This window comes from Plodia interpunctella, chromosome 7 (genome assembly GCF_027563975.2).
Source record: "Plodia interpunctella isolate USDA-ARS_2022_Savannah chromosome 7, ilPloInte3.2, whole genome shotgun sequence".
Lineage (NCBI taxonomy): Eukaryota > Metazoa > Arthropoda > Insecta > Lepidoptera > Pyralidae > Plodia > Plodia interpunctella.
The window spans coordinates 7,834,368-7,847,180 of NC_071300.1; the positions used below are offsets into that span (position 1 = coordinate 7,834,368).

At 36.8% G+C, this 12,813-nt stretch overlaps 1 protein-coding gene across 1 annotated transcript in view; it reads left to right on the forward strand.

Moving 5' to 3' along the window:
- Positions 1-12,813, forward strand: part of kuz (kuzbanian) — a 54,351-nt gene that overhangs the window by 18,326 nt on the left and 23,212 nt on the right. Inside the window, exons 2-4 of the mRNA XM_053747910.2 lie at positions 982-1,181; positions 1,951-2,017; positions 7,625-7,816. Of these exons, the coding sequence (XP_053603885.1) occupies positions 982-1,181; positions 1,951-2,017; positions 7,625-7,816 (459 nt within the window). The remainder of the gene's footprint in view (positions 1-981; positions 1,182-1,950; positions 2,018-7,624; positions 7,817-12,813) is intronic.

Consider the following 12,813-nt stretch of genomic DNA (forward strand, 5'->3'; position numbering starts at 1 on the left):
TGTCGCATCATTTGAATATGTGACATTTGTGGCAGGGAGAAGAGAAGTTAACAATGTTGTAGTAGGAAACAAGTCACAATCCACCTCCAAATGGTAAAAATGTTGTTTGAGCCTTATTATTATGCATTTTTTCTGTCAAATCAGTTCCAACAACATGACAAGGAAATTGCCTAATAGTCTAATAACCAGAGAAGTTATCTTTTCATAGAGGTATTCAAATAAGAAATTTACGGGTAGGTAATTCAGTGTGGCTTTATGAAGTATATTTTTAGTTTCCTTAAGCTAGTCCGCACAGTAGTTTTAAGTAGCCTGCAAAAGTTAGAGAACTTACTGAAAATTCGCAAGCTATGAGGATTTACTTCAGAATTTATTGTATAGAACATTATTGGAAGAGATAATAAGAAGTAAGCAGATGAGTCATAGAAGCGAGATGCAAAATAAGCATCAGATTTCTATTACATGAGAGTGATAGAAATAGAAAAACATTCGCTTACGATTGTACCACACTACTTATTGAAATAAAACGATGAAATTGCTTTTAACTTAGTATTCGAAGAGCATTGCGCTAATAGCTGAAATAAACATTTTTAAATCTGCGTTTTCTTTGCCGCGGGCTTTCTAGTCTCCGTTTCATTTACAGCACCTTTATCTTCGTCGTTGCTTACGGCATAACAAAAAGCTTTTATATTCCCGGAGACTGTTCGCGATAATGGTGTCCTTAGATGGTGTATTTTATATTATTTATTTTAAAAAATACTCTGCCCGTATGCAAAGAAAGCTTTACCGCTATGTATGGTGATCTCTGTGGTTTATCTATATCTCGACATTGTACTTAATGCCATTTGAAACATTACATAATATCGGTAATTACTAATAGCTGATAGACCATACTACATCATCGAGGCCAGTGCCCTAGTATTGGGTCTTTAAAATGGCTGCCAAAGTCTTGGAAGTTCTAATTATTTTTTTCTTTGTCCTCAGCATCCCGTCTTCGCCTGAACGAATACATAGAACACTACGAACCCCTGGAGTACGACTCTACGTCAGTCCACGATCAGCATTTACGGAGACGAAGGTCTACAGACGCACAGTCAGACCTCCGTCTGGACTTCAGAGCCCACGGGAAAAAGTTCAGGCTACGGCTGCGGCGGGACCTCTCCGCATTCAGCGATGATTTTAAGGTGTATCTTCCGAATCTATATACTAATACTAGCTGCGTTCTGGCGTTTCGGTCATGTGGGAATTTAGAGATATAAATGTTTTGTATTTTACTAACATTAGGTTTTAAGTTTTCTGTGTTACTAACAATAAATGATCTAAAAGTTGGTCAAGAAATAAATGAATTATTATTATTATTATATTATAAACTTTACTGTTGTAACAAGTTAATTTTTCATGTTATTATCAACATTAAGCTCAACTACTAATTAAGAAATTTGTCCGTAAAACCACAACTTCATTGCGGAAGCTGTCCGATATAGCATCGTAGATTCAGTTTAATGTACCTAGCTGCAATAAACATAGACTAGATTAATCAACAGAGCTAACGGCTCTCTAAGCACTAAACTTGTGTTGTGGCCACGATGGGATGAATAAACGCACCCAGAGACTTAATATTACACAAAATAGACGATACAAGATACTAGAAAGTATGATATAAAACAATTTGAAAAACATGAAGAAAAATAAAATATAAGCAGGAATGTTATTATCCGTCCTATTTGTAACAATATGCATTGGGCCCGCGTGTTGGACATCATAGGCATCGCTCATGCTTGTCCACGAAGAAACAGGCCTAAGAGTGGGCATATAAAAATGGTAAAGATAAAAACAGCAATTTTTTGTCGTGTCCGAGGAAAACTTTTATTTTTCAATTTTCCAATAATGGAGAACTATTTAGAAGAATTCACAAAATGGGGCGCGTTGTATTAACATTAATCTCATACTTAGGTGGAGGATTCCCGTGGCCAGCTCCATGATGTGGACACGTCGCACATTTATCATGGGGAACTCGCAGGTAAGCCCTTGTTATTTCATTTATATATGTATTTGTTATACAACTTTTATCAACGAAGATAAGTCTATCCCGTAAAGGACAAAGACGTGATACTGTATTTTTAATTTTGTTTATAATGTAAAATGCTGCGTCAGGAAATACAACTAAATGGATTTTGTAAGAAAATCTGTTACAAAGAACGTATAATCGCCGTGCTTCAGCACTCCAACGCGAGTGCTTACGTCTCGAAAAAAATCGCATTTATTGTCATTGTCTCAACGTCTCTGCATGTAACTTTACTCGCTTCTGGATTATTTTAAATTAAGTAAATACCTGTGACTTTTCCTCTATTCAAAGCATTTACAAGTGGTGCCACTTATATAGAAATGGCGAAACTCGATTAAGGGTAAGGATTTTTACGTTGTTATCGATGAAAACAGAATAGTTCCAAATCTGGTTAGGTGACTATACTCATACAAAAATTATTTCCTTCAACTAGATGACATCGCCTAAGTTACTTTGCCCATAGTGGTTTATCATTCAAAATAGTTGAAAGATACCCCTTTTCATGAGTAAGGCGCAAGTTTATTAGATGCGTATGTGCGGGTGCGAACTATGGATTGGGTGGGCTACCAGTTTACGTATCGGGAACAGCCTCTATTGTGCACGGGCCCGACAGTGCCGACACCGACGTTATCTGCACCAAGATAGAGCGCTATTGTCTGCCCTCGCCTCAGAGAAAATTTAATAAGTCCTCGCTCGGGGTATGTCGACCGCGATTGTGTTGCTCTTTAATCAAACACGGACCAAACGCCAACTCTTCGCCTCAGCCCGGCCCGCGCATAACTCCACAGTCTCCATTCCCCCTTTCCCGCCATTAATAATTCCTCGAGAGCACTAAAACATATTTCTTTTTGCAATTACTAACGGGATGGCGTCAAAGTCCCGGCTAATTGGGAAGCTTTCGGCGGCCACTCGACTTTTAATGTCAGGCGAAGGCTGAGGACGGAGGAACCCCGCTTCCCACAGACTTGCCTCACGACGCTATGTAAATAATTATACTTTTAGCAATATTCAGCAATATTCACCCTTCATTCGCCAAATATGCAAATTATTCTTGCAGTATATTTGTTTACTTTTCTTTTCATTGACTAATAGCTGCAGGCAATGGACCAAGACAAACTTGTAAAGTTGTCTACTTTAGTTGTTCCACTTGGACTTCTTAGTTACTTTAGTTTAAGATAACAAAAGACTGAAGTTTGAAAATTATCTTAGTCTACTTGGGGCACAATATACTTATTGTTTCCATAGGCTAAAACTAGATCTTCAGTAATTATATGCTGAATCTTATCCCTATGTCGGTTCAATTGTACTAAAGTATTTTCCTCCAAAGCGATTGTCGATTATTATCAATGCGTAATGTAAAACAGTGCGAATGTTATGATCGGGGAAGTTTGGACCAGTGTAAATGGATAAAGTTGTGCGGAGGGCGGCGCGCATCGATCGCAGTTCGTCGCCCTACTTACGGCGGCTCCGATGGATGCACTTACTACAGCTGCAGCAGACGCTTTGCTTCCATTCCAGGGGTTCCAACCTTGTTCCTGCTTTAACGAATGGATTTGCTTAAGACTGTTACTTAACAGACGAGTTTCTAAGTTTTGTCTTTTGATTTTGTCAGTGCTGTAAATGGATCTGCTATATCCACAGTATTACTGCCAAAATCAGGTGCAGATGTTGATATTGAACAATCAAACGGTTCGAATTTTGAACGGTCTCTGCTTTTGAAAACTCAATTTATTTGATGAAGTTTTTAGGCTTCTCGATTCAAACATAAAATTAAACTAATTGGCGCAGAAAACTATTTTTAATATTATCGTTTATTCCTCCATAACTCACTTTATACTAGCTGAGCTTAACCATTATGCTATATTTAGATTCTAGATTATTGTTATTAGCCTAGTGAACGCTAAAGTGTGTGAACCTTAATAGTATTTCTCACACTTATACGGCAGTAAAACAAAATTACTCTTTGATAAAAGTATTCGGCAGGTACCGAGACCTCTTGACTCCGGAAAATGTGCGCGAATTTTTCTGGCGCTCTCAAATTGTACTGAAAACATTTTCGGGAGCCCTGCGGTCTGAGCGGGAACGTTTCACGTCTCTGTATTTACTCGCCAAACCTTCGTTATTTATGTCCTGAATTCTTTGCTAAGTAATTTATGGAAATATTTTATACTTACTACTTTGCATGCCCCAAATTGTTATGTAAAATATTTTGTTATTTTTAAAGTAGCAATATTTCCTATCACTCAAATTACACACGATTTAGTATTTTCACCTGATCTCAAGGTTTGTTTTTTTTAGATGAGTACTGTAGAACATGCACCTAAACAGTGACAAAACTATTTTAATCGACAATTATCAACTCTCAGTTATCAAAAGGGAAGTTAACTCAAGATTATTCCATAGCGAAATCCAAATATTACATTGTATTCAACAGCTCAATAGAAACTTATAAGCTTAAGGCCCTATATTTGGCTGAATAAATGCTCCCAAATAGAGACGTTGGAACCCAAAAGACAACTGACCAAATAATTCTTCACCGCATAATTGTTATGGGCTTGCTGCGACATGGCAGCACGTTAATATTATTGTAAGTTCCCTTTTATTGTGATTCCGACTCATTAGAGAACAAAATAAGAAATGTTTATTTTTTTTTAAATACCCAATGCTCAATGTAGGTATAAAACGAGAAATGCGTTTTTAGAATATTTGCCTCGTAGCGTATCGCATATCCCTAAGTAATGAGCCGTCCTTTTTGACAAGCTTACCGATATTGCTCCCGTTCTGTGATGTTTTCGGAATGCTGAGCTTTCCTACGGCTTTTGCTTTGTTTCAAATTGTTGTGACTTCAATAACAGAATTGAATGAAAGCCTCATACCAATCGTTGTTTGTGTTTCCAAGGAAACAACAAATAAATATTGATCATTTCCGCGTTTCGCTTTTTTTCGTTCGAGTGACTCCGTCACACCATAAATTCTAGTGACATCGTCCACTAAGGTTTAGTGGGCATGTGCAATTGTGCATCCTGTGCACCAGAGTGTGATGTCTGTTTTTAGTCCAATGCCGTTATTGCTCAGCCTGAACTTTAACTGCATACTATTTTTACTATTAGAAGCAACATTTTTGATTTTGTTATCTTTCAAAAAGCAGTGTATTAACTTATGTCGAAAGACAGCGATCATGGCCGACAGCGTAGTGCAACCAATAAATACCATTGCCCGCCATATCGCATGTGCCGTCACAGCTGATCAGTTAACCTGGGTAATGCATCACCTGCAGATCGCGTGTACACACACTCGTACAACCACGTGCAATGTAACGGCTATCAGAAACATAATGTTTGATTTTCACCGCCACCGTCCCCTCGTCACCTGCCTATGACTCAACCTGTACTATTACTTGGACAGTGAGGCCATAGTTCCATTATTTTGTGGTTTTCGATATATTTTAATGATACAAGAAGGAGGGTTTGACTAGGGTAGCGTTCCAAATGAGCAATCGTTATAAGGTTATGGTGGAAGTTTTAATTGAAACAGTAGCTTAATTTTACAATACCACAGGACATGGCGTTTTGCGTTTTGGTCTCTTTTTCCCATAATTTTTGGCTTTAAACGTTGCCTAAACATTTTTTTAATAGGGAGATCTTGAAAATATACTGCTTGGATGAGGAACTTTCTGAATGTGCCATCAAATTTCCGAACTGAAATGATAGCCTAAATTGAATTACATAGTAAAAGCCTAATAGGTTATGCTGTCACTATGTTGTCATAATATATATCTATTTTGTGATATATGGCAACTATTCTAATATCCATGGCATGAATTGTATGATTTTGACACACAAGAATGACAATTAAACCCTAAATAATTATAGTTAAAATCTCATCTGCATATCCCTGTGATGTCCCACTTTTTAATCGAACGAAGACTTTAATTAATAGTACAATGACAAAGCGACCAACTCGACCAGCAGTTAAATTACACTATTTTTAGTTGACTAAAAGAAACGTACGTGATATTGCAAACTACATAGCGAGCAAAGGAAAATAAATGAGATAACAACAAAGCCTTTGCGAGCTATTATTTCATACAATATAGACGAATTCTTCCTTGTGTGGAATTTCGCAATGACAAACATTGGAGTTTCAAGTCCTTGGGCGAGAGCAGCCAAATTTTTGTTCGTGCTACGGTTCCTCTTTGTTCGTTATAAAAATGTAATAAAATGGTAGTGTTAGTTATATGTCGCGATGTTTATGCAAATAATAATAACCTTATTAATTGACGAGTTATTATACGAATTATTGACGAGTACTTACATGATTATTCCTAGTATCTAGTATAGGCCTTTTTTTTGGCTTAGGCCCGGATGCCTTAAGACCGGATCTCATTGGCCTGTGGCTCTTAAATAATACATAATACATATTTATAATCAATTATTAAGATTTAAATAAGGGTTTGTTAGTTACGTTAGTTTGTCTTTTAAAAATTTCAAAGAAAATGTGGCCACATTCGATCGCAGTAATTGGCTGGTAAACTTGATTTATGTTTGTTTGCCAGCACAAAAACCTGGTTACCACCGCAACTGGGAGAGAAATGGCCAAATCCCTTTCTTACACGTGTCTCGTAGAACTGGGATCGGAAGCCATCAACAGCGCACCTACAATTTGTTTGCCTGATCCATTGATAGGAATCCCTCAAAGAAGCGATATATTCAGCACAATACAATTCGTGCCTTTATCTTGTAAGTTTATATAACTGTATTTTTTCAGTTTTATTATGACATTCTAGGTATCGGAATAATTTTGTACTGTATTTATTATTTCACATTTTTCAATAATCCAAGCTAACCACTATCTAACCCCTATATAAAATTTCTGTAACAACTCTACTTGAAAAACTAATTTAAAACTCTAATCTTAATACGTCAATAAATAACCCAGCGTGTCCTAGGTAATAAAAAGTTATTAGGTCGGAAATGATTGACTGCGAAGCTCGTCTGTACATAATCGATATTCATGTGACATACGTAGTTCCTACCATAGTAAATACCTTTAAAATCGAATCTCACAGTTTTACCCGAGGAGAAATCTTACAAAATATAAACTGTAATATGACATGCGGAACGAAACACAGTAGCACCAATTTTGCTAGTTAATAAGAAAGCGTGTCTTATTACACGGTCGTCGTCTTGGTCCCTTCATGTTATTAAAACTAAAATGTTATTAATTGAACAAAGAAACTTAATAAAAGCGTTCAGGAATGTCTTTGAGAGAAAAGAAAACAAAGTTGAAAAGTTGACTCGGATTTGCACAGAAATTATAACCACTATGATTACTAGGGTCTAATAAATACTGTAAGTTTAAACAATGTTACTAACAATTACTTGAATTATTCTTTATTTAATGTCAAGTACGTCTATGCGACTACTATGCTGTTGCCCGTACGTGCCAGCTTACATGTCAATCTACATCGATTACGATTGATTGAGTGTCCAATGTCGATTGAAGTTTTAAACTGACAATGGCTTTACGCTGTTATTTTCATCGTAAAAACTATTTTCGCAGGTGATCCCCAGTCCAGTGTGTTTGGTTCGGTGACGGACGGTGTCTTCGAAGGGAAGATCATGGCCAAAGATGGCTCCTTCTACGTAGAGCATGCGCGCCGGTATTTCCCGCCGAACAACACGCGCACGCGCGTCCACTCCGTTATCTACAAGGAGAGTGATGTCAGCGATCCCTACGCCCACAGAAGACATGGTCAGTATTGTCTTATTTTTTAATTTGTATTTCTATTCTGCCAGGCTGGAAAGTCACTTGGCTCGTTTCCTTGGGAGTTGTAAAATTACATGTTAACTGATAAATCTTTGAATACTAACATCTTTACAAAACTAGTTACAAACTTAAAATACAACCTTTAATATACTTACATTTTAAATAAAACCCCGTAAATTTTACGAGGCATATCGGATGAAGAAATATCATTACTCGCTTCAACATCGCACGCCGCCATTTAATTACATTTGGAATAAACAATAGGAAAATTGGTGGGTAGATAGATGTGTACGAGTATGACAGTTGTAATCGTGTGTCTCGCGAGTGGTTTGTAGACAGTGGAGCGTGAGGGCTGGAGCCAACTTCGTGGAAGTTTCACCACACTAGTGTGACGAATATAGGGTTGCCTACATAGAAATGAGAAAGAAAAAAATTGTAAAATTGTGCGAATGTGATATTATTGATATAGCAAGAATGAACAACTCTTTTCCATTCGTGTCGCATTCGCATGTAATTAAAAAACAACAGAGTCGTGGAAAACTCATTATAATTATTTACAGAGACTATTAAAGACTCATTTGGAATCAATTACAATTGTAATCAACAGAAACTGCAATTACATTTAAAATTAATCATGACGGTGTTACTATAATGAATAATGATAATATGTGTATTTGTCAATATAAGTGCACTAAAAATGCTGCTATATTTAGCTCCGAGATCTGAATGCCTGTCGAATTATAGAAACGCAATGGAACAAATACAATGAAAAAGAATTACAAGTATTTGTGCCCCGGGCGTAGAAGTATCGTCGTTATCTTTAACTGTCGCCATGCCCCGGATTAAAACTGGCGATCTAACAATTTTGAATGCCGCTCTGACGTGAAACAAAAGGCAACCCTGGCAGTACGGCAAATGGATTGCAACACAAGGTCGTTTAACAAAGTTTAATCCCATTTGCTCGGCGCGCTGTCACCGCCGCCTGATTGCAACAACGCCTGCATCGGAAAATTCACACTAATTTATTACTAGCATGGTCCACCACTATCGCTAACGTAAATCTATTTTCAAATTCAAATTTCGATAACTAATATCGATACTCATATTCGCAATGTCTAAAATCGAGTGTCACTGCGAGTCGGCAACGTTGTCATCAAACCAGTCCAAATTCCGCGTTACATATTCATTCGTCCGTAGGCCGCCGGGTGGAATGGTAATTTCGCGTCAACAACACGCCCCCGTTCCTAGAGTTTGCATTTTTGTCGTCGCAACTGCGTTCTATGCATATAAATTCAATATCTGTGTCTGTGTCGCTATGTAACGCAGTACGCAGTAAACCACCTGAATATCGACTTACTGAGTTGCACAAATATAATCTTGTAATGATATGCGACGCGAGTGAAGTTTGTAGCATAGAAATATGAATGTTCTGAAATAAACATCAACGGTGCACACTTATAAACCGATTTGAGATTTAGGTCACCGGCGACATAATCTAATATTTATGTAACATTCAGGAACATGAATCTTGTACAAGTTTCATTAGTTAGCGATCGATGTTTTATTCTCGTCGAAATAGCTTGTTAAAGGTTCGTAGCTTGTTTTATTGAGGACTCAATTAAATTGTGTCGATAATGTTTTAAAATAAATTTTCTACTTAAGTGTCTATTTAAATTAATGAATTACAAAGTCAATGGTTGTCTGTAGTATGTTTGATTCTAAAAACTACATTGATCAGAAAAACGGACAATGTACAGAAAACAGGGGTAGCATTTTCGTTACATTTGTTTTCATTACTGAGTTATTGAACAGTCGTCGTATCGTATCGGGACTCGGGTCTCTTAAACAAGTATCTAAGCAGGTTTTATTGGAATATGAAATAGGTTGTAGCTTATTGTATTCCAGGAATCATTTTATGCGAAATGATATTATATTGTCTACCATGCCTGCTTTGCGGCTATTAACATTTTATTAATCAATGGAAAAGTAAGGAAGCTTCATTCTTATTATTGTGGATTGTATTTTTTTTTAATGTTGGTTTCTAGTAAGTCATCCTTCAAAGTAAATGTTGTGACCGAGGGTGTGACGATGTTTATGCCAACCAACACCTTGTTGTGTTTACCCTGGTTGGGTAGTTTTTGTTCAATCTCGCAAAATCTACTCGACTAATTTTGATCTCTGGGTACAATATAAAATCTAAAACCTTCAAAAGTAAGATAGGCTACACGAATGTACTTCTTTTGTTTTACCCTAACCTGCGAACCCTGCGAAGCCGGGGACGGATCTCTAATACTAATAAAATACACCAGTATCTTTCTGACCAGTGAGATTGTATTTTCTTACTGTGAAAACAAGTCATCTAAGAATGCGCTATTCGTCTTAACGTTTATTCTTTCTTCACAAAGGGTTAGAAGATGTATTGATGTGCTATAGACATTTTATCAAAAGTTTCGAATCAAAGGGACACAAAGGAACTCGCATCTTAATTAAAGAAATGTAAGTTTTATATGTATTTATTTACTTACGAATTGTATGTATTCAAAAAATGAAATATTTTTCAGTAGTCTAAACCACCAACAATTTCAAACCTACCGGAAATCCATATTGTCGTCATATTATAACAATAATATTATTTAACAGTTCAAATGATCAATAGAGGCCTTATTGCTAGTTTGCAATTCACTCACTATCGTATCTTATCGCACTGAATCACAATTTCGATATGGTTGTCGTCGCGTCATAATGTCACACCGTTATTGGTCACCTGTGACCCACTGTTAAAAGGTATGATAGCGAAAAGCGAATTGCAGACACGCACTAAGGCCCCGGAAAAACTTCCCCAATACAGTTAAGCTTTCGACTTACGACGACGCCGCTTTCCACTTCAGCATCAATTTGTCCGCGGAGCTTACACGGGTTGTAATTCGCCAAGTTCCATAGATATAAAACACCCTGCCTTTACAGTGTAGACAGTTTACAAATATGCTATTATAATTTTAATTACTTATTTTCCACGTGCAAAACAAAGCCTGTGGAAGAAGTGTGCGGGATTGGCGAAGATGTAGCTTTTGATAATATTGTTTAAAGTATTTTCGCTAAGCTGAGTGACAGGTTGTTCGTGTGTTGTAAATACATGTTTAAGTAATTACATTGTTACATATTTATTTTACTCGAAGGCGTTTATACCATTATAGGTATAGGGCCATATTATAGCGCTCGGCTTTGGCGTATGAATGACCAATATTTGCACGCTTGTATCATAATATTATAACTGGGAAAGAGTAGGACCTGTGTTACGTTACCACTAAAAATATTTTGTTTAAATTATGTGTCAAATTTGAACCGGGGAATATCTCATAAGAACTGATTTCTAATTTACGTTATCATTGGCAGCCCTTTATATCCCACTGCTGGGTATAGGCCACTCACATCAAAATGTTTTCTAAGTCACATCTTCACATCAATTCTATTTACCCTCGATATTTTATTCCATACCGTCCAACTGCGCACCAACACAACACCAGCTTTTGTTGTTATTTTCCATGGTCGAGCGGGCCGTGAACTGAATTCATTAGTAGATTAAGTTTACAGGAAACCCGGACTTTTTGAGAGTTGGCGTGCCGCGTTACACGCAGTTATTTTACCGAAAAAATTGTTAAGTTATGCGTGGAAAAGAATGTAAATGTAAACCTGAAAATATATTACATAACTTCAAATTATCGTGTTTTTGGGCTACGGTAACAAATTTCCATCAGATAGATGGTATACCTATTGGGATATTTATTCATTTATACTTACTATGGACTCCGCCTGCTCTGTCTTTATCTCACAAACTACTACACACCAAAAATCACCTCAATCCAATGCTGTGTGTCCAAAATGTTGTCCACAGCATGTGTAAAGAAAAGTCAGTTTCGTGTTTTTGTTAATGTTAATTTAACTTTCGCTGTAGACCCGGCGTTATAAGCAAACAATTTATAAGTACAAACCAGGTGTGGTAATGAATATATCAATACCGCTGGCAGTCGATAAATATGACATCAAAATATGAATATCAAAATCTATGGATATGTCATAATAAAAAAAGATATATTTGTATTTGAAATAACGATAAACATAGTGATATAATTACACACCCCTCCCAATCCCCATAGCAAATAATCAAGCAAACATAAATAGTATTGCGCTGGAATCGTCTCAGATAAACATTAATGTCTACATATTTATTACGTCTCTTGACATTGCGTCGCGTCAAGCGTAGGGTGAGTTGAGTACTGTGTACACGTTGAGGAGATTCGCTGAACCATCGTGTGTAACCTGCAAGGGTAACCAGATAATATGATTACAGCCTAAAAAAATATACAAAATTAACGAATCAGCTATTTTTATAACGAATTAGCTTTTTTAGGTATCCTACTGTTGGCCAAAGGCCTTTATTCTTATTTGCCGTATTCTTTAAATATCGAATGGCAACTGATTAATCAGTAAAAATAACTTTCCATTTAAAACTGTAAATAGAGCATGACTTGCATCTATCTCTGAATCTGAACATTTCCCCGGATTTTTCCTCAACCATAGAGCGGCGTAGCCCAGAGCACGAATGTTTTTATAGGTTTCATTTAATTTAGGACAATATTATATAATAAGTTTATAAAATGCCCTCCAAAAATAGTGCCGTAGGCTCGTTACTTTTCAAGTGCGTACAATTCGCGATATTTGGTTACCCTAGCGAGGAACTAATTTAATTTGCGTCTCGTTATCTTGTTTCGTTACAGAAACAGAGAAAACAGTGTACAATCTCGTTTAAACGCTTCATGTGTATCAGAATATTGCATTACCCGATCCGCACCGAACGCACGGCCTGCAGGGTTGTTACAGAGGTAGTTTTATCGGAATCGAAGTCGGAATTTATAAATTGATTCATCGATTTTGGTTCCGGAATCGGAAACCGGGCAAATATCTCTATGAAAACAAATCTATAG